General features: G+C 45.1%; 1 protein-coding gene across 1 annotated transcript; it reads left to right on the top strand.

The window, feature by feature from the left end:
* Positions 1–10656: 10656 nt before the first annotated feature.
* Positions 10657–27294, top strand: LOC144114754 (uncharacterized). Its single transcript, XM_077648693.1, has 5 exons — positions 10657–10950; positions 11677–11770; positions 12303–12378; positions 22897–23026; positions 27156–27294. The coding sequence occupies exons 1-5, from the start codon at positions 10935–10937 to the stop codon at positions 27260–27262; spliced, it is 423 nt and encodes a 140-aa protein (XP_077504819.1). The 5' UTR covers positions 10657–10934; the 3' UTR covers positions 27263–27294.
* The last annotated feature ends 312 nt before the right edge of the window (positions 27295–27606 follow it).

The following is a 27606-nucleotide window of genomic DNA, read 5'->3' as shown; positions in this document are numbered from 1 at the left end:
CCACGGCCGGACAGTTCCGCCGCCGCTCAGCGGCTGTCTCCTTTTCGGCAGCCCTCAATAAATTTGGCCGCGGTCGCCTCCCTGGGCAACCTGTTTTCCGGCATTCTCCGCATCGCCAGCCTCGTGCGCCTCACTCCCACTGCCCTTCCACCCCTTTGAACACAAATGGGCTGCGCCCATAGCTCTACGCCGCGCCACCCTCCGAAACACGAATGGATCTCGCCAACGCGCCGATAGCGCTGGTCTGCTCGCACATACCTCATTCTGCGCAGTTCTGAAAACGGATTTGGTTGTTTGTGTTAGTTGATTGCATCGAAGTCGTTCCTCGCCACGTGGTTTCTCCGTCTCGTTTGAATCGCCGGCGAAACAGAAGATGGCTGATCCGCCCGCTGATTATCAGACAACGTTGCCGGTGGATAGAAACCGCGCGGCTATTGATTTGGAGACTATGTGCAGTATCGTGAAGGACTACAAAGAGACAAGAAAGTGTGTGACCTGGTTAGTATGTTAGTGTGTGCGGAGGACAGCGTCAGAATGAGACGCTGCGTAGACGACGCGCCGAGGAAACGAAGCTTTCGCAATTCAACTAGGGTTAACCAGAGCTACACCACAGCCAACTTTTTGGGTGTTAACTCGACAGCGTTAAAGAGCTCGTGTTGTAGAAAAGCCGGTGTCGTCGGCGTTGGCCGAGAGCGAAAAATCCCTCCTCCTCCCAGTGAGCGAAAAATCCTCTCCTCCTCCTCCTCGTAATGAACGCCACTGCCCCAACTGATAGCGCGCGACGGTAGCGCAAGGTAAGGGACGCCTGTCACATATTTCGATGGACAAGCCGGACAGCGCCCCACCGGAAGGAAAATAAACTGAAAATAGGTTTTAAGGAAAGGAAGTGATGCTCAAATATCTCTGCAGATACCCAAGCCGCGCCGCAAGGAAAGGAAATTGATATGAAAATTGAATTCAAGGAAAGGAATTGACGCGTCTGACATATCTCTTGTTCGGGCGCAGTGGGGCCGTGCGGACACGCAGGAATCACGCGGTGAGCAGCGCACAACGCAGCGCACATCCAAAGCGCGTTCACCACAAAGCTTGCGGCTTGCTGCCCGTTCGTTCGGCACGGAAGCTATGCTGGCGTTCGTGGCATCGGGTTTGTCGAGAACGAAGTGCCGACGAACTACGACTGCAACTTGAGTCCCGCGCATTTCGACAAGGCGCCTGGCGGTGCTTCTACGTGGTTTGCCGCTCAGCGCGTCCGTTTCACCATACGTAGCAGAGCGATTTGTCTAACGGGCAAGGCGTCGCGCCGAACTTTGCGATGGCGTTCCGTGGACTGTCTGGCAGTGCTGCAACACGCTGTCGCGTTCCACTCTTAAAGACGAAGTTTTGAGCGTCCTCCAATATTTTTGCCATACCGAACACTTCAGCATAGTAATTATCTCGGGGCTCCCGTGTCCCGCACAATAGTACGGACTCCCGCGCACACGGGTCTCGAGGGCAACGAAGCGGCCGACGCCGCTGCCCGCGCGCTGTCTCTCCAGGCATCGCCCTCGCCTCCCCCCCTATACGGACTCCCACCCCAGTCCGGCTTTTACCTTCAAAGAAATCATCCATTATTACCAATTCGGCCATGCAATCTTTCCTAAGCCCTGCAAGGGCCTCACGTTCCCGCAGTAACGCTTACTCCTTAGCCTTTATACTAAAACACTGCTGTGGCCGGCAGTCATCAAACATTTCGACCCTGCGTGCGCAGGGGAGTGCACGCACTGTAGGGAAAAGTCTTGGGACATTTACCTCATGATGTGGCCATGCCAGTCAATACCGCACATTCCACCTATTCAAAACCCTACTCTGGATGACTGCGAGGCGGCCCTGCTCGGCTGCTCTGAAATGGCGAGCCAAAAGGCCCTGGTCGGGCGCGCCCCAGCAACAGCTACAGCCAATGGGCTCCTGTAATGACCAGCCCACCTAGCATTTGTAAGGAACGGCCCCTTAATTAAGGACCGCTCCACTCGCTCCCTGTACATATTTTTAAATTAGTTTTTCAGTCAGTCAGTCTACGCCAATGAACACAATGAACGACGACGGCTTATAGAAGAAGAGGGGAGCGCTCGGTTTCGGCGGCTGCGGCGGCTATGGGACCTGTGGTAAATGTTCCGGTTGGCATGGACGAAATGTTGAGGCAGTTGCCACGATGTATCGAACAAGGCAAGTCAATTGTGGTTAACATTAAAAGGCGCATGATCGCCAAGACAATCTACTTGCCTAACGTCGTGTCGCGAGAAATGCTTGCTCCGTGTGTGGAAGTGCTCGGAGAATAGCCTCTATACAAGCACTATGGCATTTGTATAGGTGATGGGAGGCTACAGCAAGTCCACGATGAGGCCGTCCTTCCGGACACACCGAAAAATGTGGAAGGGTGTCCGGACCTAACAGCGGCAGTATCATCCAAGGAGTCTACGTGACACCGGGAACATCTGTCAAGCATACGATTGATGTGGTTGCCACGTGTATACCAGCCTACGGCACGGTTTCACAGTTGTGTGTCATTTTGGGTGATTTCAACACGAAACAGGACTCTCTTACTCAGTGTATGAAAGAAAAGTTGGACTTTTAGCTTCGGGCCCACACGTCCAGACTACACAATGGAGAAATACTATAGACCTTGTATACCAAAGAGACTCTACCAAATCGAAATACTGTATAGACAAGATTGAGACCGCTGCATGTAACTTCACAGATCATCGGGCAGTTTTGGTCTTTGTCAAGCAAAATGAATAAAAGATGTGTATACACAATGTCTCTCATTGCTGAACATAGAGTGACAATAACAAGCTCAGCCAGGGAAACGTACCTCCCGCTACGTATATCCTGGCATAGCGGAGCTAAGCCACTGCCAATTTTTTTTAATTAGTGACGAGCTTCCCTAAAGCACCTGGTATATGTGCCTTCAGTTAGTGGGCAAAATTAAGCCGAAAAACCTGCCAAAGAGACAGAAATCGTGATGTATCACTGCGTATACAGCCTGCCATTTAAATTGTATGGGGAACTTGGCTGATATTATTAAATACATGAACAAATTAAAATTAAGAAGCTTGGGATTTTTGCTCAATCAAGTTGTTTTTTCGATCAGAGGATCAGTGGAGAGATCAAGTCGGGCTCAACTGGCAACGCTGCCGGGACCAGAGGCGGTATGTAATCCAGTGCGGCAGAGTTGTCCGTTTTCACTTTTCGATTTGGTGGCACCTACGCGCACCGTTCCTGTGTTGCTTATCCCTTCTGTACGGTTGCATCTGCAATACATGCTTTTCTGTTCTAGTGGTATAATTTAGGACTCTGAATTTTTTTAGATTAATCAACTGACTAAACGACTAATGCTTCGATCGGCACATTCTGATTAACGCTACTGCTCAATCTTTCGAATGGGATCTTTTGAACACGCATTTTGTTGGTCAGATGTCTAGGGGAATCCCCCAAGGTGGAGTAGATTTGTCATAAGGGAGTAATTCCTCATTGGCATTCACCCAATCTCAGCCAAACGGCTGCAAAAGAAAACTGTACAATTTTCTCAGAAACTTCACAGTTAAAGAAAAGTTTGTCCTGGTCCGGGGCTCGAACCTGGGACCCCCGCGTCACCGACGCAGCCCGATCAAAACGCACGGCAGAATTTTTTGTGGCGCGTCTGTCGCGCGACACCATTTTGTGTCGCTAGACAAGCTTTCTTGTCGTGCCTTGTGTCATGCGACAAAGTTCGTGTCGTGGGCTCTTTCGCGCGACAAAGGTGTTTGTAGTAGGTTCTGCCGCACGACAGACACCTTTCCTGTATTTTGCGTGCGAAGAAGGTCCCTGTCGCAGCATTTGTCACGCGACAGGTTTCTGTCGCAGGTACTGTCGTGCGACACTGGGAATCGTGCCGCGCGACAGAGACTGCGTGCCTCAGCAAGTTGCCTGTCGTGGGTTCAGTCGCGCGACAGACTTCTAGCACGCCTCTTTTCACGCGACAAAAGTACCTGCCGTGCGGCCTGTCGCGCGACACAACAGCTTCTCGTGGGATATGCCGTGCGACCGATACCTGCCGTGGGATGTGTCGCGCGACAGATACCTGTCGTGGATTGTGTCGCGCGATAGATACCTATTGTGGGATGTGTAGTACCAGATTCCTGGCGAGGGTAATTGTTGTACTGCAGAATTTATAGAAATACCGTCGTGCCATCGTGTGGCAGCGCTAGGATCAAATTGACCAAATGTGCTTTAAAGCGCGTTCACTGTGGCGAGTCGCGAAGAGGCTGCGAGGTGCTCTGGTCTGTTGGTGACAGGCACCGAGTGAAATGAAACGCTAATTCACATTGGCGAATCGAGTTTTCAACTCGCTTCCCGCGACCTGGCTCTCTCACCGAACGAGAATTGGCTTAGGGGAGAGGCACTGCTCGTGCACCCAATTAATTCCCTTCTGTTTGCACATAACAGTGTGACGAAAGTACTGCATGCTCAAGAGTAATGCGGCTTTGAAAGCCCAGAAATCTGCAATACACGGTGCCTGCGTATCCGCACGTGCTTGCGGTGGCGGCATGTAGCAAGCCACGACAGCGCCTGCACACCAATCGGCGTGCGCAAGTAGAATGGCGCTACTGAAAGAGTGTCCTCCTGGCTTCTGTGACGTGTTCAAGCCATGTAACATAATGTACCGCTACTACTACATGCGCAGAAAAGGCCAAGGAAACATATACGCGCGTCGCGGAAAAGAAAGTCGTTAATTGTCAATCAGGGAAAATTTCTCGCCATAATCATCCGGCTATCACAAAGGCAGCACATATGTACATGCACGCAGTTCTCTGTATAAATGTTCAAAGCAACCCCGATATCATTTTTCCCCGTTTCAGTTTTAAGAGCGTCAGCTCTTACTAACGTTTGTCAGGGACACGTCTGTCTGCAGGGAAGGTCAAATTGGCCAAGACAGTTACCACACTATATCACATAGACAAAGCGGGTGCGTAGAGCCTCAGTTGTCACAAATACCTTTGATCCGTTTTACATAGGCCAGCATAGCGGCTATCGAAGTGGAACCCCGGGGACCCCATTTGCATCAAATTTGAGGGCCGCCTGTTTGACGCCGAATGATCGAAGTTGTGTCATTTGACCTGTCATGTTCTGATGATAAAATAAATATTGAGATGAAGCCCAAATATGTGTGGGATCCGCACCGACCACCTTTTCGCCCCCAAACCATGCATTCCGGGGACTTCCAGACAGACATATGGACTAATCGTTTGTCGCAAAGGGTTGCGGATGCGGTCAAACGATTTGGCTTGTTGTAATGCACATGTTTATGGGCTCCGTGCGCTGGTATGGTGGCGCCAGCAGCGACCACATCGCCAGCGCCGCCTCGTGGCACTCGCCGCGTTAACCGGACGCTCAGTCACGGCTGGTCTCTCGAGGGGAGAGCGCGCACCCCCTCCATGGTATCCCTGCGCCTTCCTCCATGGCCGATGCGTTCGCTTCAGGCCGGCCGCATAGCAGACGCGCACTGACCGCGATGCCATTCTAAGTCAACGCCTGCTTCTCTGCTGATTTCAACGCATTGAAAGCCTTGCCGCCACCGCTGCTACGTTTAGTTTCAATTGCTTTAAGGTTGGGCTTATCACCCATTCCGAGCAACCATGGCCCACTTTTTAGAAATTTGCAGTCCCGACGGCACTGCAATATCCGGCAGCGTAGTTGAGCTTATTGAGATTAATTAAGTACCTTTACAGATTGAGAACAAGTCTCTGATTGACTCAGATAATGAAATCAGCTATGCAATTTACATCCACTGTGACATCCACTATGCGAATTAGAATTGCGAAAAACGCAAACTTACTACACATATCATATGATAATACTCTACATCCTGCAGGATTGACCCTGCTTTACTTTATGCATTCCCTCAGAGAACAATAGCTCTAAGCACACAAAAAGACGATGGGTTTCTTGCTAAGTATCTTCCACAGTTAGAAGACTTTCATTTCAGCAATTTTATGAAGGCACCATTTACATGAATTATTTTGGTCGTATTTTTCTTTTGGTAAATACTTAACTCTATAAGGGCCTCCGCGGTGGCTCAGTGGTTATGGTGCTCAGCTGCTGACCCGAATGACTCGGGTTCGATCCTGGTTGCGGCGGTCGCATTTCGATGAAGGCAAAATTCTAGAGGCCCACGTACTGCGCGATGTCAGTGCACGTTAAAGAACCCCGAGTGGTTGAAATTCTCTGGAACCACCTATATGCTATGGCGCCCCTTATAATCTGAGTTGTATTGTGACGATAAAACCCTATTAAAATCAAAATATTAATTCCAGAAATTAAGGGTTTAGCGATGTTGTGAAATCCAAGGAAAATATATAGGTAAATTTGAACCACTATCTATTTTTCTTTTTATTCGTCCAGAACAGGACTTGAGATCTCAGAAATGGAATAAAGATACAAAATTTTAAACCCCTGTAGGAAATAAAATGATGCAAATAAATACACAAAAGTTTAGGTGAAACAATGTGAAAAACGACATAAGCACTCTCAGAAGTACGACGTCGCTCCCACAGTATACAAACACTCACGAAAAAAAATTAGAAACAAAATTGACACGCTGAACCGCAGGTGAACATAACAAACGAAGACTTAAACTTCAGATGCTAGCTCCAAGAACTTCACCGTAGACCATTTCCTGTGACTGACTGAGTGCATTCCTTCCCTCTATGTAAAGCAACTCCTACCAATAATGGCACGTTCGAAACACCCCAGTCAGTGTAAACCCTTTCCCAGCTCACACTCGTTTATTTAATTCCGCAGTGCACTAATTTCCAGCAGACCCTCTGAGCATGAGCGAGCATGCACGATGTCCGAGGGAAGCGTTAAAATGCATTAGGTACCTTGACTGCAGTGTTTTATAGCTGTTATGACATTGGTAAACACAGTCGAGCACCCATAATTATCCAAGTTTGTTTTCGCCTTCGGACGAAACACCTCACCGCTCCCCTCGCTCACTGCAAACTGAACCAGAGAGCTGCGTTGGCTGCGTCCGCCTTTCGCCACCGCTGTTAACCAGGTGGCGCCACTCGCGCGCGACAAACTGCAGCGCAGGGAGCCTATACAATTTATTAACTCATATATAAGGAGACATACCAGATATAGCGAAGGTGGCTATAAATCGCAATATTAATAAAAAATCTTTGAAGTAGATGGCGCTGCTTGTATCTTAGAAGAATCACCGATGGCTGCAGGCGCTCGCGGAAAAACCGACACTGGCTGTGCACCGCGAGTGCAAGAACAGCATCGGACCCGAAAAGATTTTTAACAATGGCCTGGGTAGCACATTGCTGTTTGAGGCCCGTGCCGGAGCGCTGCGAACGCTGGTGTACCGCCGTCGCTTCGATACAACACCAGAAGCACAGGCAGCACTATGCCGAGCGTGTGGCGACGCGGAGGAGACCATCGAGCACCTGGTGATGTCGTGCCAGAGACTCCATCCGATGCCGACAGAGGGCACCACATTCCCACAGGCGCTCGGGTTTCACGGTCCTGCAGTGGACGACGAAGGAGACAGCTCCAAGGACAAGAGCGAGGGGGTGTTGCGAACCAAGCGTCGACTTACTCTGTGGTGGAGCACTGTGCCTAACCGCGCGAAACAGCAGAGTCGGACGTGAACGAGGTCGATGAGCGAACCCCCACCTCCTGTGTTCAAATGTTTCTTTCTCTCCTTGTGCGCTTTCATCTCGTTTTTTTTGTTTTTGGTCCAGGTGCCCAACGTAGTGGTGCCCGCCCGTTACAAAGGGCAAGGCCTCAAGTATCTATCTATCTATCTATCTATCTATCTATCTATCTATCTATCTATCTATCTATCTATCTATCTATCTATCTATCTATCTATCTATCTATCCATCTATCTATCTATCTATCTATCTATCTATCTATCTATCTACCTACCTACCTACCTACCTACCTACCTACCTACCTACCTACCTACCTACCTACCTACCTACCTACCTACCTACCTACCTACCTACCTACCTACCTATCTACCTACCTACCTACCTATCTATCTATCTATCTATCTATCTATCTATCTATCTATCTATCTATCTATCTATCTATCTATCTATCTATCTATCTATCTATCTACCTACCTACCTACCTACCTACCTACCTACCTACCTACCTACCTACCTACCTACCTACCTACCTACCTACCTACCTACCTACCTACCTACCTACCTACCTATCTATCTACCTACCTACCTACCTATCTATCTATCTATCTATCTATCTATCTATCTATCTATCTATCTATCTATCTATCTATCTATCTATCTATCTATCTAAAAAAATGTTTCCGAAACGAAACGCCCTCGATCAGATGTTTGTATTTTGTCTTCTCCGCGTTTGCTGAGCACCCGATCTAAACATTTGAAGCTCCAGTAGCTCTTAAGTCCAACACTGATCCAATGTTGGCGGAGAATTTTTTTAGCGGCAGGGACGGGCTGCTTATCATAAAATAGCAATAAAAATACTTTACGACGTCGTTCATTGCCTTCGCTGAAAATTTCATGACAGTGACACGAAAATGTCGCTAAATATAGAGAACAGCGTATGCAGCCGAAGGTTAAGCGCTGCGGCCGCCAAATTTGAACCGATTTGAACATGGACGACCAGAAACGTCGCGGGCATGGGGCGCTGCCTCACGCCTTCGCTTGAATTTCCCGGCGGAACAAGAACCCGCATATTGGTCACGTGACGTGGCGTTATACCCCGCGACACTACGGATTGGGTGAGGAGTTCTGTGAAATGGTGTCACAAGTGCTACTTCTACAAAAGGGTGTACTTTTTGTTCAGAACTCCCCCCCCCCCCCCCACCCCCCACCCACCCCGTGACCAATGGGCTTAATTATCTTGCGCGAACTCCGGGAATCGCTACTGTGAACGCATATTTAATGCCCATTCAGGCTTGCAATCCGCAAAGGGCATGCCACCAGCAGGCGCTTGCGATCAGGCAGCAACTCAACAACGCAATTGCTCACACCTTCAAGGGCGACCTGCGGGCCTCCTTCTAGTTTGATTCTCGGTGGAAATGAGAATAAAGTCTTGGGACTGACGTCCATCGCGTACTTTCAAGAATTTCGTCTGCTTTGGCATAGTCTGGCTCCTGAGCCCCCGCTCTCAGTCCTCTGGTCCCAGTGTGACTGTGTGCTACGACAATCTGAGCGAACATGAGGATGTCTGGCGGTTTTGATGAGCACCACGGCCATACAAATAAGCGTCATGATAACGTACAGGCGCTCTTCTCGGGGCCGGCAGCCAGCCTGGATGCCGGCCGCCAGCGTCAGAAAAATGCGACAGCAATGTTTGTTCAAGTCCATCCTAAGCCGTCGGATGGAGCATTGTTGGCCAATATCGAGTCGTTGGTAGAAGCGATAACAGGAATACAGACAAGTGTCTTCCCATAGCGCCTTTAATCGCTGCTGCTCGATCGCGGCTCTCCTGGCCTCAGCTGGCTCCGCTCCTGAAGGTGTCGCGGAAACCGAGCATATCTTTGTTTTACTATGAGGCGAGGTTCACAGTAAAACGATGACGAGAGCAGCACCTCAGCGCTAGCCAGTTCCGAAGTGCACTCAGCTGCTGCATCGATGTGAAACCGGCTAGGCTTAGCGACGACTAGGGCAGCCAGGGGTCCTAGATAGAGAGCAGCGCTTAGCTCAATGCCCTGCGCGCCCGCGGGCGGCGTCGTTGCAGAAAGCTCGGCTCGCTCACTGCGGCTCACTCACTGATTGGCTCAAAAGCTTGCCACTTGCACTCGGAAGGCTGGAAAATTGAGCAGCGAGCGACTGGCCTGCGACTGAGTGATACTTTGTGCCCACGTACGTTTGCAGTACTGGTGAACAATTTCTAACTCTCATATGCTTGGGTTATCGACTGCGTTGCGGCGGGTCTTAAGATCGTCCGCGACGCCATCGTCACCGTTCGTCACGCACAGGCTGAGAACTTCAATTCCAGTGCGTGCTAAACAGCTCGTATTTATCGGAACGATACGAACTCCAAAACACGGCTGCTTCGATGCGCTAGTGGGCTCTTGCTTATGAAATTACACGCGATCAGGATGCGGCGAGTGCGAGCCGCTGTTGCATATTAGCTAAACTATGACGCAAGTATCGACGTATTTTCGTAACGCAGTTGATATCAAAGCAATCCGCTTGAACTGGTCACAGATTAAGCTGTTAAGTTTCATGGTCTCCGGTGAGCGTGCCAGTGTCGCGCAAATTAATGCATCGCAGCTGCTCTCCATCGCGCCACTCGCGTTCAATATAACCACGATATTTGCCAGATTGAGATACGGTATATTTCTTCACTGTTTTTGTCGCAACTTACCCATTTTATCGGGCATCAATCGAAGTGGCATTCTGTCAACAGCGTCGTCTGCTCCTTCGTCTGCTAGAGCATCCGGGTCATTTCAGGGGATCACAGGATCGCAGCTTCTACGAACGGATTGCTAGAAAAAGTAACTGAAAGCGCTTTGGTATTCATAAAAAATGTAAAAATAAATACAAAATACAAGTCTTTGTTGGGAAGATAATTTAAATATTTGTGATTTAAAAAACAAACTACTTCGTCGGTTGCAATTTCACAACGACGCGAAAGCGCAGCCGTCGGCGCCATTGCAGTGCGAACGACGCGTCGCGTTTTGTATTATTTGCCTCTTTGAGGCATTGCTTGAGTGCTTGTACGGCGGACACGTGTGAAGAAGCACTCATCCAATAGGAAGGGGAGCAGGAGTGTGTTTTGGAAGCCAACGACAAGAATTACGGCCTGTCAACATTGGCGAGTTTCAACGCTTAAGCCATCAAGACAGTGCTGCGATGTCTTGTCATCTGTCAACGAAGGCAGTGAAGTCTCCTGCGCGGTTTTTCTAAGCCTGGATGAATCGCATGACCGGTGAGTCCCGCTCTGCGTTTCTTGCTAATGATCTGTATTCACACGCGCTATTTGTAGTCTGCATGCGGTTGCGGCGGCTATAATGCGGCGCCAAAAAAGCAGGGCCTATATCCTGCATGACAAGTGCTCTCATTGTCTTTATGTGCCTATAGTACTTGCGTGCCGTGGTAAATAAAAAGGCAACAGATATCACAACAGAGTTACGCTGTCGCTGCTTGCTAGCGCTGCGACACTCAGTGCAAAATCATGGATTTGCACTGCGTAGAAGACGATGAGCGAGCAGTGCCGCGCGACGGAGCGCTCGCGCTAGGCCAGCTGCGATCGGACAGCGCACTATTTTGCTCGGGTTTGGTACTTATCGGATTAATGCTTGCGCCTTAATATTCTTAATACTAAATTATTCTGATACAGTGATCGCATGTGAAAGGCTGGTGCATATTCCTCGTCTTGTCATTTGTAAACTTATCTGTTCTTCCACAATGGAACAGGATTTGAGGCAGTGTTATGTCAAAGTTAGATCAATCTTGTGTCTCCTGAGCTGTAAGCGTCGATGCTTCCTCTCCTGAGCACTGCGAGCTGTCGGGGATGCAGCTGCACACTTATTTAGGATTAATACCTTTTTGCTATATCCCTCGCTTGTGCGGCCCGCATTCAAGTCGTTCCCCATTGTCGATGGTTTTTTTATACTTATTTTCACTTTATTTACTCTTGGTTGCGTGCCATCAGCTGTGCTGCCGGCGATTCTCCGAGCTCGGAACTCTTCCCAGGCACGGGATCCTACCCACAGACCTCCCTTCACCGCACTCACCAGTGTTCTTTGGTATTTTTTGTTTCTCTTGCCTTTACTTGCATTGCCAGTTGACAAATTTGTGCAGTTTTTAATTGTATGCAGATTTGTTAAATGCGCTGTCAATTTTTGTATGATGCTAAGCTGTGCTGTGAGATATTAAGCTTCTTGCTAGTGAAGGCATGCTTTTTTCCATTCTCTCTTCTCATTTATCCAAGGCAGACTGGTCGCAACGTTCAATTTAATACCTAGACATTGGTGCAAGGCACCATGATAGGAATTAATGAAAACCTGCACATCCTATATTCAAATTGGTGTGCGGTATTTTAGCCAGCTCATCTATCAGTGTGGTTATGAAGGTCGTTGTGACTCTTCTCAAAGAATGTATATGGGTGCATTACATAAAATATGTTCATTTCTTTTGTCATGGGATAGCTCATTGGTTTTTTATTTACTTATATTACATCTAATTTTATTTTTTAAACAGTAGACAATTTCCTCTCTTGTCATTCATGACATTGCTACAGCCACTGACAGCTGTTGCTCTGGATGTATTTATTTGCAGTTGCCAGCTTCCAGCATCTATTGGGCCATGCGTGCTTCCTGCCTTCGGCTGTGTCATCCCTCCTGAGCCGTTCATGGTAGTTATTCTTTTTCAGTGATGTATATCTTAGCTGCCTATTTAGAAAAATATTTTCAACATAGCTAGGTTTAGAAATGCACTTCACAGCAGTACCTCAGCTTATAATTACAGGAACTGTAGACTTGTACAAAATATTTTCGCTCATGTAGCTCTTGATGCAGCTGCTGTTAACATAAAGGTGCTTTGACATTGCACACCTGTTGCCTGTTTGCATATGTGTCCTCGAAAAGGACCTATATGTTCATTTATCCCTTTAAAAACATTGTGCTCTACAATGAAGGTTTACCAGTATTTCTGATACAGAGACCAAATTTTCAGTCAGTAATGTAACATTGCACGATGACACCAATCCTTGTATGGCATAGCATCCTTGCAATGCACTGGGCAGGCTGCTGTCAGCACAGATTTATTGCTGGTTTATTGCCACAGCATACGATTATACTGCACAGTTTGTACCTCTACCTTAAAACTGCATCCTTGAAAAATTTAAAATGAGTTGAAGGAAATGTAACAGTAACTGTCTCACATTTTGGTGGACACTTGAACCATGATGCAAGGGGGGATATAGAAGGGAATTAAAGAAGAGGTGCCGTAGCGGAGGGCTGATGCCGTTATTAGATGCCCCTTTTTATTTAAACATACCTCGCAATTAACACATCTGGTGCAAAACAAACATGGGACCTGCACACTCACAAGCACCCTCATGTCAGTAAGACAAAAAGTGCCAATGTGGCCGTACTTTATAGCTTTGCTCTTAAATGCACAGCTTACTGCTGCTCAAATTTGAGAGCAAAAATATGCCTCCTTTTCCTCATGTGCAGTCCGCGGTGCTGGTGCCATTTGCAATGGTGATTGACATTGAGTCACATGATGCGCAGCTGGTTCCTGGAGTTAGTGATTTTGTCTGTTGTGTGAAGCTGCTGTTAAAGTTAGTGCAGAACAATGATTCTCCAGTTCATCTTAGGTAACCGTATCCTGTGCCACCTGCTACCACCTTTTTTCCTCAAATTTTCTAATCTCATTTGGCCTGATTGTCACCCATTCATGCATTCACCTTCTCTTGGAATCCTCCCAGTGTTTTAGTGTGGTATTGCTTATATCTTCTCTGCACTACTCATGCATTGCACTTCCTCTTTTTTCGATTTAGTCAAGATATCTCTGTTCCTGTTTCTTGCATAAGCAGCTGTGCTCTTGCTGTTTAGAGGGGAGAGGTAGTGAATTTCAAACACTAACAATTTTAATTTTTTTTACTGGTCGTAAACAGGCACATTCTAGCAAGTTTCAGTCACAGGTACTGAGTGCAACATAATATTGGCCTACCTAGGAGTCACTTCAACCTTTCACCTGCATTAAGTGAAAACAAGGGGTGCAGCCTCAATTATTGGGACGTCGTTGAAATCGCCTCTCTACAGTCACTGTTTGCTAGTGATGCTGAGGGGGTCCTGTGGGCTTGCTAGCAGAACCTGTTGGCATAGCACTGGTCAATCACGCACATAAAACCTCTGTAGTCACTCTAGAATGACTACAGCAGCATTAATGATGGCCAGGTATTCAGTGGTGTGAAAGGCTTTGTAACGAGCGATGCCGACGAGACTCTGACAGTCGCCAAGCCAGGCCTTGGCAGAATGCTGGCGAGCGAAAACTTGTCATTGACAAGACAACAAACTGAGTATCCTCTCTCGTGTTTGTCAGTATGTCGAGTGGAAACAATAACGAAATACACTGCATGTGTTCATGTGAACACTGACGAGAGATAAACACCACACTACAGTGCCAGCCTCCTCCTGTGACGAGAAAGTTTAGTGAGTACATGTATGGTGATGGTTGTAGAAAGCGAATTCTTAAGTCCTAGCGTAGGAAGTTTGTCATAAGTGTATTTTTTGCAGCAGTGACCTGAAATCAATGGTTGCTTACGACGTAGAACACATAGAGTGAACTAGATGTGACAATGCTAGATGAGGTGACCTTCTCTGTTGAGCAATGGATTGGTTTGGGAAACGCAGACTTGTGGAGAACGGCTTAGTTACATCTGATTTTGTGATGTTATTGCTGTAGTATCAGTGATGAGGAAATGTAGTTCATGACTGAGGATATAAATACTCAGTGCAAATGAAGAGAGCTAAAATACTAAACAATCTGGAAAGAGAACATTTTACGATAGGCAGTGTGAAGGGAAGACTGTTTATGTTGCATGAAAAGAAAGGAATGACACGCATACTGGAGTTTGCAAGAATACCCTATGGACATTACAAAACACTGCCACCCTTGCTTTATCTTTGCTAGCTAACAAACTCCATAAATCATCTGCAAATACTTTGGCTCATAAAGACAAGCTGCCTTGCACTCATTTGAGCACAATGGACTTTCCCTCAAGCCAAACTTGAGTACATGAATGTCTCACTGTATTAGGCACATCACAAAATTAAATGTAACTGAGCCGTTCTCCACAAGTCTGCGTTTCCCAAACCAATCCATTGCTAGACAGAGAGGCTCACCTCATCTAGTACATCTAGCATCATCTAGTATATCTAGGCCAGGTCATCTGCACATCTGAGCCAGGTCGTGAACAAATGCAGAGCAGCTGAGAGAAATGGTTGCTAGTAGATTGCGGTTTAAGGCCTTTGGCATGCACGCAGATGTTACGAACAGTGCCTTGCAGTATGCTCAAAAGGAAAAATTTTAAAGTGCGTTGTTGCTTACAAATTTGTTCGGCAAAAAATGGTACACTATAAGGTTTAAAATAGCGAATAGTGCAGTGAACCACTGAAAGAAAAATCACAGGGTTTATGCTGAGATATGGAGGAGAGAGCTGTGTGAGTTGGCAATAAATGTGAATCAAAATCTGAGCTGAAATCTCGAATAGACATAGGCAGGACATGCATTTTCAACTGTCCTTTTGGGTAGTGGAGTGGTTGTTGGCAGCAAGGAACTCTGCTCTTGCCTTCATTTTATGGAGCTGTTGCTTTGTGCTTTAGGTCCCAGAGCCTGTCATAGGCAGCGTTTACTAGTAATGAATTATCGGTGCAAATATGTGGCATTGGTAGACTAGACAAACTCTAAAACCTCATCAATGCTCACTCTCTCTGTAGTGAACTTGTAAAGCCTATTAGTCACCACTTAGTTGCATGTTATCCCTTCACTACAACGTTCCTCATGGCCTGAGTCACTTTGGGATGTTAAACCGAAATAAACTAAACTAAGCATGCCACCCCAAATGGGAGCCGTAGTTAAGGTACTCAGCTGTTCACCCGAAAGATTCAGGTTTAATTCCAGCTGCAAGGGTAGCATTTTAATGGAGACGAAATGCTGGAGGGGCAGGAACTCTGTGATGTTAGCACACTTAAGGATTTATCCATTTCTCTAATATCTAGCAAAGCCTGTGCCGCTTTGTGGTGTTAAACCTCATAAAAACAAGAAAATTTAGTGCTTACATCATTTCTGCAAATTTATAATTATTTTCTAAACATTAACAATTTTCTGCACCTCTTTTTCTTCATTTTTGCCTCTCTTATTTCCTTCCTCGCTGAGTAGCAGGTCAGTGGTTTTGAATGCCAGCTAAATATTTTGTTTTTTATTTCATTACAAAACTCTCTTGCTCTATTGCATTGTTAGTGTTATCTGCAGTATATTATTATGCAGAAATATGTGAAGCTTAGATCCAAGAGCTATGGCCTGGATAGTAAGTTTTATATTCAAGGATAGTCAGTTTTATATTCAACCTTACTTACATTACTTATTGCGCTATCCATTACTTATTGCGCTATCTATGCAGACTTCTTTTGTAATGGGCTCTGGCACAAGTGCTGTGACCTGCAGTGGTAAACATGTTTTCAAGGCAAATTTCTCAGTTACATGGATAAATAGATTGGGCAAGCTCATGCACTTGTGAAGCTCATAAACTTGCATTTGTTTTCATAACCTTTGCTGTGATGCACTGACTCACTGGAATAGACTGCAAATCTTCACTCCAATTAGGTCTGCCTAATATAGTGAGACATTCGTGTACTCAAGTTTGGCTTGAGGGAAAGTCCACTGTGCTCAAATGAGTGCACGGCAGCTTGTCTTTATGAACCAAAGTATTTGCAGATGATTTATGGAGTTCGTTAGCTGGCAAAGATAAAGCAAGGGTGGCAGTGTTTTGTAATGTCCACAGGGTATTCTTACAAACTCTAGTATACGTGTGGGCACAGCGGACCGCACATAGGCATGTTGCCTTACGCTTCGTTGTTCTGCTTTGCACAGGTTTTTCTGCTCGGTCCGTCCAAACTGCTTCTTCATCAGGATACCGCTACAGTCGACACGTGCCTTCAAGATTATTTGACAACAGATGCGGGAGATTTCATTTCCTGGCGGAATGATTACCTTCTTCAAGCACCGCCCCCGTTCCATGTGACCTGCCCGGACCTCCGTTTAAAAGACCGACAGCCAGGCTTCAACTTCAGTGGGCACAGCAGACCGCACATAGGCATGTTGCCTTACGCTTCGTTGTTCTGCTTTGCACAGGTTTTTCTGCTCGGTCCGTCCAAACTGCTTCTTCATCAGGATACCGCTACAGTCGACACGTGCCTTCAAGATTATTTGACAACAGATGCGGGAGATTTCATTTCCTGGCGGAATGATTACCTTCTTCAAGCACCGCCCCCGTTCCATGTGACCTGCCCGGACCTTCGTTTAAAAGACCGACAGCCAGGCTTCAACTTCAGTGGGCACAGCGGACCGCACATAGGCATGTTGCCTTACGCTTCGTTGTTCTGCTTTGCACAGGTTGGTTGTTATTCTACTACAATTAGAAGTGATTGCCGCGGTCTTTTGGTCCTGCCGTGCCCACAACGATGTGTCATCATTGCCCAAGACGTGTTTTGTGTTTGCGCGCTGCTTTTATGTGGTGACATTGAATGTAACCCTGGGCCTGATAATTCAAATGAGGACAGTACAGCACTATTAAAGCAGTTGCTTACAGCTCATTCCAAGTTAACAGCAGAGATTGTAGCACTCAGAACACAACAAGTAGATTTGGAAAAAATATCTGACTTAAACTCTCGCTTTGCGGATTTTGAAAAACAAACAGAACGTATTGATAATATGGAACGCACAATTCACGCCTTGCAGTCGAAACTGGTCTATATGGAAGATTACAGTAGACGTTCCAATTTAGTCGTTTTTGGTGTAAACGAGGAACCAGATGAGACAGAATCTGATCTAAAACAGAAGGTTCTGACTGAAATTTTCTCGGAAACACTTGATGTCCATTGCACTTCTGTCGGTAGAATTCATCGTTTAGGAAAGAACACGGTCAACAGGCCTGTGATCATATTTTTTCAGGATTACAATGAAAAGCAAAAAGTCCTTAAAAACGCTCACAAGCTAAAAGGAAAAAAAGTATCTATTCAGAATGACTACTCAAAGGAAGCCCTCAGGAAACGAAAACTATTATGGGATAGTACTAAAACTGAGAGAGACAAGAAAATGAAGGTGACCTTAATCAATGATAAATTGCTCGTTGCTGGCCAGATGTTTTCGTGGGATGATACCACTAGCGCAAGAGTGAAACTGCCATCGAGGAACACACGAAAAAGTGAATGACGTAGTGCGCGGATCCAGAAGGAATTAAGACTTATTAACATTAATGCGCGGAGTATAATCAACAAAAGCGAACAGCTTGAGGCACTCCTTCTTGGGTACAATCCACATATCGTCATCATTACGGAGACATGGCTTCGCGATGAAATAGATAACAAAGACGTTTTTCCTCCAACTTATCAAATCTATCGGCGTGACAGAGTATTAAGAGGCGGTGGAGTGGCGGTTTTAGTTAAAAACAATATTCATGCGACTTTAACTCGGCAAATTGATGACCATGAAAGCATTTCCCTAAAGCTATCTTTTAGGGGCCGTTCCATTTTTCTATTTGCTGTTTACCGAGCTCCAGATTCCCCTCCTCAGTTTCTACGCGATTTGTCGGAACACATGTCATCATTCAAACATAAAAACGTAGTTCTTGTCGGTGATTTTAACTTACCTAACACTAATTGGGAGTTGGCCTCATCTAATTCACGACATTGCGCAAATGCTGAGCACTTATTTGATATTATGCTGTGTCACAATTTGAAACAGGTAGTCGGACAACCTACACGTATTCATGGCTCATCTGCTTCCATTCTTGACCTGATTTTTGTGAACCGCTCTTTTGAAATGTTTTCAGTTTCGATCCATCAAGGACTATCTGATCATGAGTTGGTGTATTTCACTTGCGATTTCGTCGCTGATAAATGCACCGTACCGTCCAAAACCGTACTTGTAAAAGATTTCTCACGTGCCAGGGATGAGAGTGTATTAGATTGTTTAGATCTGTGTCTCAGCACCTTTGTCGGAACTGACACATCTGATCTCTGGATCAAGTTTAAAGACATATGCACATATTGTATCAACCAATTTATTCCATCAAGAGCTAAAAAAAGTGGCAAATCTAATCCCTGGATTACGCGAGAAATCTTGCATCTCAAAAGAAAACTTAAACGCTTAAGAAGAGCCCGTGTCCCTCACAACATCATTCAAATGAAGCAGGCTTCTTTGAACAAAGCTGTTGCGGCTGCTAAGCGACATTACTTTCAAAACATTTTGCCGAATTTCATTCGTAACGCTCCTCAGAAATTTTGGAATTTTTTAAGCAAAGAAAAAAATTCCTGCCTGCGATGATGCATGAGGGCACGTTGCTCACCAACAAAAAAGATATTGCTGACAAGTTCAATTCATATTTTCACAGTGTGTTTTCCCAATCTGCAAATAATTTCACAACTCGTGATTCTTGTTCCCAGCCTGTGCACGATCTCGTATCTCAACCTGGTATTTTTGCAATGCTTTTGAATCTTAAAACAAAAGCAACTCCTGGGCCTGACGAAATACCTAATTCATTTTTACATCGTTATGCTGAGATGGTTTCGCACTTTCTTGCTATCATTTTTCGTGCTTCTCTTTTGTCTTCAAGTCTACCACCCGATTGGAGGGTGGCCCGTGTCGTTCCCATACACAAAACAGGTGATACCGCATTCTTTAATAATTACCGTCCCATATCGTTGACCTCTTCATGCTGCAAGCTTCTTGAACATATCGTAGCCAATTACATTAAAACATTTCTCGATGACAACAACAAATTATCGGCTTTCCAGCATGGTTTCCGCAAAGGCTTTTCTACGGTCACCCAACTTACATCCGTAATTCACAATTTCGCTCAAGTTCTGGACCATTCCGGCCAAATAGATGTCATATTTCTGGATTTTAAGAAAGCTTTTGATTTAGTTCCGCACAATAAGCTTATCCATAAACTAGAAACTATAAGTCTTCCTTCTTTTATTGTTAATTGGGTTGCGGCTTATTTATCTAACCGATTTCAATATGTTAGTATCGATGGTCATTGTTCTAACAAACTTCCAGTCACTTCTGGTGTCCCGCAAGGCAGTGTCCTTGGGTCATTACTGTTTCTTATCTATATTAATGACATTACAGACATCATCTCTCATCCTGTTCAAATTAGGTTGTTTGCCGACGATTGTGTTTTGTTTAATGAAGTTAAAGTTCAAGACGACCAGATTTTACTTAATCATAACCTACACAATGTTAGTGAATGGTGCGTTAAATGGGGGATGGAACTAAACGCTGACAAGACAGTATTTATGCGGATTACTAATAAAAGAAACAGTCATTTCTTTTCATATAATCTTCCCACTCGGCACCTTTCAGAAGTCAAAGAATACAAGTACCTAGGAGTAACACTAACGAATAATCTTAGTTGGAATAAACATATTGAAACCGTATGCTCTTCTTCATTTCGCAATCTCTGTTTTCTTAGGCACAAGTTAAAACTAGCTCCCCCTAACGTTAAGCAATTGGCATATTACACCATGATTAGACCAAAACTTGAGTATGCATGCACTGTTTGGGATCCTCACACAAAAACTAACATTAATGCCCTTGAAAGAATTCAGCGCAAAGCAGTTCGGTTTATATTTTCTAAATATCGCACCACTGACTCACCATCTGCTCTGTTGCTTCAACATAATATACAGTCCCTTGAAACTCGGCGTAGAATACTAAGGTTAAGATTTCTCTTTCTATTGAAAACTAACAAACTGTCAATGGCCCCCGATTTGTATCTCCAACCGATAACGTCCAGGACAACAAGAAACAGGCACACTGAATCGTTAAAACCTTACTTTGCCAGAACTAACATATTCAAATTCTCTTTTTTCCCCGCACCATTACCGAGTGGAATCAGTTACCACCATCATCAACAGTTGACGTTGATGCCATTGAACAGGCCGTTCATTGATTTTTGTTTTGTGCTTTTTTGTATTGTGTTTATTGTGCCCCTGCTGCCAGGGCCCTTCACTGGGCCTGCAGTATGTCCTAAATAAATAAATAAATAAATAAACATAAACAGTCTTCCCTTCACACTCATGTTTGAAACAATATGCTGCACACTCTAGTATGCATGTCATTCCTTTATTTTCATGCAACGTAGTCTTCTTTTCACACTCATGTTTGAAACAATATGCTGCACACTTTGCCACTGTGAAATTGTAGGCCATTATGCTGCTCCACAAAATGATATCTGGCTGCAGCTGTAGTCATGGCATGGAAAATTGACTAGGCTATATTGACACCTATTCGTCATGATACAAGCCACTTGCACGCCACACAAGCGTGTTGATAGTACAATATCCAGCAGTTTTGCTGTGGAGAGTGCAGTGCTAAAACGAGAATAGTGATGAAGAAAGCAGACAATATATTTTGCTGGAGGCATCAAGAATGCTAATTTTTTTTAAAGGAATTTTTGGGGCGCTCCTCAGAAGGTTAAGGAACTTTTATACTACACTAACATCAGACTAATTATGGAGTATGGCTATACAGTCTGGGACCCTCTCGTTGGAACCTATTGTGATATGCTGGAACGGTCAGAATCGTGCGGCGTGTTTTGTCACCAAGAAATATATTTTTAATTATCGAAGTAACAGTATCAAGCAGGACCTGAACTGGGATTCTCTGGAGGAGTGCCGTTTACAAATAAAGTTGGAATTCCTTTACCACATTGATTTCAAGGAAAGTACTACCCCGAAACTTATTTGCTGCCACCTCATTTGGTATCCAGAAGGCACAACCACAACTGGAAAATACATGAGATAAAATGCTGTACTAATGTGCTCAAGCTGTTTTTCTTTCCGCATGCCATCAAAGAATGTTGTAAGCTGCCTCAATGTATCATTGAATGCCAGTCTGAGGCAAAGTTCTGAGCACTGTTGTCGGAATTGTGATGTGCATGCATGCTCAGCTGCTGTTTTTCTGCTTTTCCTCGTCCTTCTCTGAACAATTGACTGATGTGAATGTGCTGTTCACGCTCTTTTTTTATCATCTGCATAGATTCTTTCCTATCCTGTACAGAAGGTTGGCGCATGCTATAGAATTGTGTATGTATGTATTCCCCCTGCAGTTATGCCTTCGTGGCACTGCAGGAATGTAAATAAATAAACAGCTGATGATCTGCTAGGGCTGCAGGATTCCAAGAGTGAGAAAAGCAGTGGAAGGCCCTGAGCTAGATAGAATAGCAAAATTTGACTAGTAGCAGACAGGAGCATGCAGCTTGTGGAGGACTGGAAAATTGGAGACTTATGGAAGAGGCGACTCAAGTGTACCATCTGGGCTTGTGATGCAATGTGTAGGGCCCCTTGTTTTTGGGTAAAACCTGGTTTCTCCCTACAGTTGCACCCCAAAAACATTCCCAAAGATCAGGTTCAACCCAATTTCTATGCAAATGTGACTGTAAGAAAGTGTGGTTTGAAGGCACACAAAGCTGAAGAACTGCTGGAGTGTAGTGGATGTCACATACTTCTGAAAAATTTTTTAAACAATTCTGGTTATTTTATTTCCCGTTTATTGTTTGTCGGTTGCTTATAATTTTTGGATAAATTGAAAACTACATGTACTGACTGGTATTTCATTGCAATAATTATACCCATAATTGTGAAGCTGTGTTGGAAGGTAGGTGTGCATTTAGTATGTGTGCATTGAATTTCAGTGATTGTTTCTGCAATGCAAAATGGAGGACAGGTCTCTGCTGTGCGAGTTGTTTGCAATAAAGTCAAAGTAACGAGCAGCATTTGTTACTATGTCACCCAGCCAACAGTTCTCCCACAGGACCACTGAGCCTCTGAATACCTATGGCTTGAGGCTTGAAGCTCTAGTTACTCTTTCCGAGGTTTTTTGCATGAACCAGTGCAAGGCCAAGGCTGACAAGCATATGAAACCATATAGCTAACAAGCATACGAAACCATAGAACTATACACAGTAGTGCTGGGACCGTGCAGCAAGTCGTTAACGAGGTCGCGATAAACGTTTACTGTAGAAAGCTAGTGTGGAAAAAAAAAGTGCTCACAGAAAACGCTGTTTTTTCTTAGTCGGTCATTGAAACAAAGCAATGCGTATAAAATTTGATATCTCGCTGATCCCTCAATTTTTTTCCAGCTAAAGGCCAAGAGTTGCATGGAAGTTTTGCAAGCCACTAAGTTGCGTGTGATTTGTGCCAGGGACCTGGAGCAGGCTGGGAAATTAGTGAATGGCCAGTGGTATTCACTCAGTAAGGCAAGCTTTTTCTGTAAGTACAGTTTTTGGCATGGCATTGCTTAGGGATGCATGCATTAAACTGACTACTCTGCATCTGCCCATGCTTCAAGAACAGTGAATTACATGAAAAAAATTGATTGCTGAAAAAAAAGTGCCGCTTCTAATATCTATTTTCAGGAAAGTATTTTCCATTTGAAGGGCTCGGTGTGCTGTGAAAAGCGTAAAAATTATCTGCTTGCTGCGGCCTTTTGTCAAATTTCTCCTTCCAGTGACCTTGTAGCTTGTCTGCATGAAATTACATGTGATAGGCTGCTACCTACAGTTAACTTTTTGGTTGCTTTTTTATTGGTTGTCACATTCTTTGCGTGGCAGTGTCATGTGGTTTGGGAAGTAATCTGATCTGATTTCTGCATTGGCCGGAAGTGCAAGCTTTTTTGCATGTGTGGCAGGTTTACGGTGCCACCTTGTTTGCTGTAACTGCAGTTTGACCATGAGGGTTAATCCTTTTCTTATTGTGATGCAGTGTCATTTACTTCATGCATAAATTAATGAAGTAAGCACTATTTTTGTAATAAACGAACATTCATTATAGCTGCGGCCAATATAAGTGCGCTTGACTCTAAAAGGGCTGTCTTCCGGCTTCAGTATTACATCTTAAAACCTGCCAGAAGACGCAACACCGGAGAGGAGATGAGCACAAGACGAGGCTGGTCTAACAACTGAAACTTTATTGAAGGAAAGCAGCAAAAGAAGACCTGCAAAAAGATGCACGCGCGCAAAACCTCAAAGCAGTGAGAGGGCAAAAAGCAATCGAAAGGCACTGGCGTACTAGCAAACCACCTAAAAAACAAATCCCTTACAGTGAAGGTTCACCGACAGTTTAGCCACGCACATGTCCTTAGCCTTACTGATGTAGTAAGCCTAAACTATATCAGGACAAATTTATCACTTCCCGAAACCACTGATGTGCTGCGGAAATCAGGCGTGTAAAGAGACAGGTCGTCCTCCGATTGCATTCACGAGATTGAATGTGCAGTGTCAGGTAAGAATTCGCCTTCCCCTCTATACAGTGAAAGTGCTCTCAGCCAGGCGCACATTCAGACATCTGCCTGTCTGCCCATAGTAGTTTCAGCTACAAGGCAGTGGAACGCAAAAAACCCTTTTACTTTTGCAAGTGGTGGACATTTTTTATCTGCCACTGTGCATAGCGGACGATTACCCGTAGTTGTATTAAGCCTAGTTTGAACGGTGGCGCAAAGGGCTCCTACCTCGCTTTTAGCTGTCAAGACAACAGCAACATCATACTTTGGTGTCACTTCCTTGAGACGGTGCGAAATGCCGTGGAGGTAAGGTATAGAGGCTGCCTTTTTGTACTGCTCAACTACATCAGCATCATGCGAGTGGTGTTCCTTTCCCTCGAGCAAGTGAAAACACACTGACAGGCACACGAAATGGCAAGTGGGAACACAGGGGCCATTGGCTTGGAAACCTGCTCTGAGAATGCATTCTCAACACTGCGATGGCATGACTTCCGTAAAGCGGTCGTGATGCATGTGACTGCCAACCCATCCTTCACCAGCCTCGAGTGGTTCGACTCATAGCTAAGAGGCTTTCCCGATCTTGGGCTGCGGCACCAACATATGTGGTCGTTCGCAAAGCGCAAGTCTAAATCAAGAAACTGCAAACGGTTCTGCTTAGCGAAATTCAGACGTAAAAGATAGGCTTTGACCGCATGCCTTAAATATTTGTAAAACGTCTTGTGCCAACTTAACTGAGCCCTCCTTGTGCAAGAAAATTAGGTTGCTATCAGCATAACGAAATGCTACTATGCCGAGGTCTTCCAAACAGGGCTTTGATGAGGTATCGACTCTGGACAGAAAAATGTCTCGCAGGAATGGTGCGACCTTGGACCCTCTGCATATGCCTGATTTCTGATGTAAATACTGCCCTGCCTACTCGCAAAAGTGGAGTTCTGTGGAGTTCGTTTATGGACAGCAACCTGGGCAGGTGCTCTGCAGTGAGCATTGACAGGGAGGGCCTGTACTATTCGTTGTCACATGGTAGACTTCTGAGGCATGTGCAAGACTGCATCAGGGTGAACAATGAACATGCTTTTACAGACGATTGCGTGATTTCGGTTGCTAGCTCCATGGGGCTGTTGTCCTTATACTGCAAATCCGCATTTTTCAGTTGGCAGGGCAGTGTTTACATCCAGGTCGTACCTTTCCTCAGAAACATTTTTTTGTCTTAAGTCGATAAGGCATTAGAGCCCTGTTTGGAAGACTTTGGCATAGTAGCATTTCATTATGTTCATGACTACCTAACTTTTCTGGACATGGAGAGCTCAGATAAGTTGGCACAAGATGTTTTATGAGTCTTTAAGGCGTGCAGTCAAAGCCTTTCTTTTACATCAGAATTGTCTAAGGAGAACCGTTAGAAGTTTCTTGATTCAGGCCTGTGCTTTGTGGATGACCATGTTTGTTGGGGCTAGGTGAAGATGGTGAAGAGGTGTACTTGTCGCTGGCTAAGGTCAGTAAAGATGGGAATACTTGATGGGTGTGCAATCGCGTGCATGACATCAGCTTTACATAAGTCATGCCATCACTGTGCTGAGGATGCATTCTCATAGCAGGTCTTCAAAGCTAATGGCAGCTGGGTTCCCACTTGCCCATCTCACCAACCTGTCGGAGCGTGTTTTCACTCACTCGAGGGTAAGGAACACATACTTGGATGATGCTGATATACCTTACGTCCACAGCATTTTAACACAGTCTTAAAAAAGTCACAGCAAAGCATAATGTTGCTGTTGTCTTAACAGCAAAGTGCAAGACAGGAGGCCTTTGTGCCGCCATTAAATAAAGGCTTTATATAACTATGGGTAATCGTCCACAATGGACAGTATCACATAAAAAAAGGTTCACCACTTGCAAAAGTAATGGAGTTTATTGCATTCCACTTACTTATGGTTGCAACTACTATGGGCAGACATGCAGATATCTGAATTTGCACCTGACTGAGCACTTTCACTCTATAGGGGGAAGGCAAATTCTAATCTGGCACTGCACGCTCAATCTTGTGAATGCAAATCTGAGGATGACCTGTCTCTTTGCACGCCTAATTTCCACGACACATCAGTGGTTTACGGAAGGGAGAAATCTGTTGGTAGATAGTTGAGGCTTACTACATCAGTAAGGCTAAGGACACGTGTGGCTAAGCCGTCGGTAAAACTTCACCGTAAGGAATTGGCTTTTTTAGATGATTCATTAATATGCCAGTGACTTTTGATTGCGTTTCGCCCTTTCACTGCTTTGGGGTATTGTGCACACACATCTCTACATGGGTCTTCTTTGGCGGCTTTCCTTCAATTAAATTTCTTTTAGTCCAGCCTCTTCTTAAGCTCATGACTTCTCGTGTGTTGTGTCTTCTGGCTGGTTTTAAGGTGAGTCAGTACCAACTCACCCAGTCGTGACCCTTGTTCAGTATTACAACATTTTAAATAAAGTGAGAACTTTACTACGCTATGTTGCCGGGGGTCGCGTCCGCAGCAGTTGTGGGCAACTCGGAAGAGATAGCGTCATACAAGTGGTAATTAGAAGAGGATGATGTGAGGATGCTGTGTGAAAAAAAAAATTCCTAATCGGGTAATTAATTACTGCCAAAAATGTCCAGAAAGTGGCCGGGCCAGAGGAAAAGTGCCGCGAAATTTGAAAATGCTGAAAGTAGGCAAAGCTACAGCATAGCGCCAAATTTGAAAAACTGGAAGTATGGACAAAGCCAAAGATCGGCACCAAGTTTGAAAATGGGCAATCACATGACCAGTGATAAGTGATCGATACGTAACCAGGAGATAGAAAAAAGAATGATAAATTAGATGCAATTAGGTAATTAATGAGAACCAAAAGGCAATGAACGGGTAATTAGACTGGGCAGTTATTTAGTGAGTGGGCAGGAACGATGCACGGCGGAAAATTTGAAAACTTGAGAAATGGTTGCTGGGATGAAATGAGGATAAAATAAGAGTTAATCGATAACCAATCAAGTGAACAAGAAAACAACCATGGCGCCAAATTTGAAAGGTGACCAGTGTCGAGGAGGCATCAGCGCTTTCACATTCTTTTTGTGTGTGTAGGTGCGGTGATCTCTAGTTTTTCTTTTTTCAGCCGAGACAAAGACCACTTTTCTTGGCTCATGGGCGATATATCTAGGAACCTGCGGCCAGGACAACGCCCGACAGCATGCATCAGCAAACTCGAAAAAAAGCACATAACAGTAAATAAAAATTGATCATTTTCATTTCAATTCAAGTGGTTTTGTACATGAATTACTCTGGAATGCACAAAGCTTGTGTTAATTAACAGGTGTGTCATTTTTGTGCTCTGCACTTTTGTGCATTGCCTACTCCAGAATACACAAATCCTGTGTTAATTGACCGGTGACACAGTAATGACTGCGACAGTGTACGAGCACTACTCAAGACACACTACAGAAGACAAGGCAAACCACAGAAAACAAGACTACAGAAGACAGGACAGATTACAAAAGACAAGACATGGCCAAAATATGCCAAGGCTACAGAAATTTTCGGTCTTAGAATCCTGAATTGTGTTTTGA

The sequence above is a fragment of the Amblyomma americanum genome, chromosome 1 (genome assembly GCF_052857255.1).
Source record: "Amblyomma americanum isolate KBUSLIRL-KWMA chromosome 1, ASM5285725v1, whole genome shotgun sequence".
Classification (NCBI taxonomy): Eukaryota; Metazoa; Arthropoda; class Arachnida; order Ixodida; family Ixodidae; genus Amblyomma; species Amblyomma americanum.
Note: the sequence above shows the minus strand (reverse complement) of the source record. Positions and strands in the feature narration are given on the sequence as shown.

Coding starts and splice junctions, on each gene's coding strand:
- LOC144114754 (XM_077648693.1), top strand. Junction 11,771..12,302: donor GCACTCACCAGTGTTCTTTG/GTATTTTTTGTT, acceptor ATTTATTTGCAG/TTGCCAGCTTCCAGCATCTA. Junction 12,379..22,896: donor TCCCTCCTGAGCCGTTCATG/GTAGTTATTCTT, acceptor ATTTTTTTCCAG/CTAAAGGCCAAGAGTTGCAT.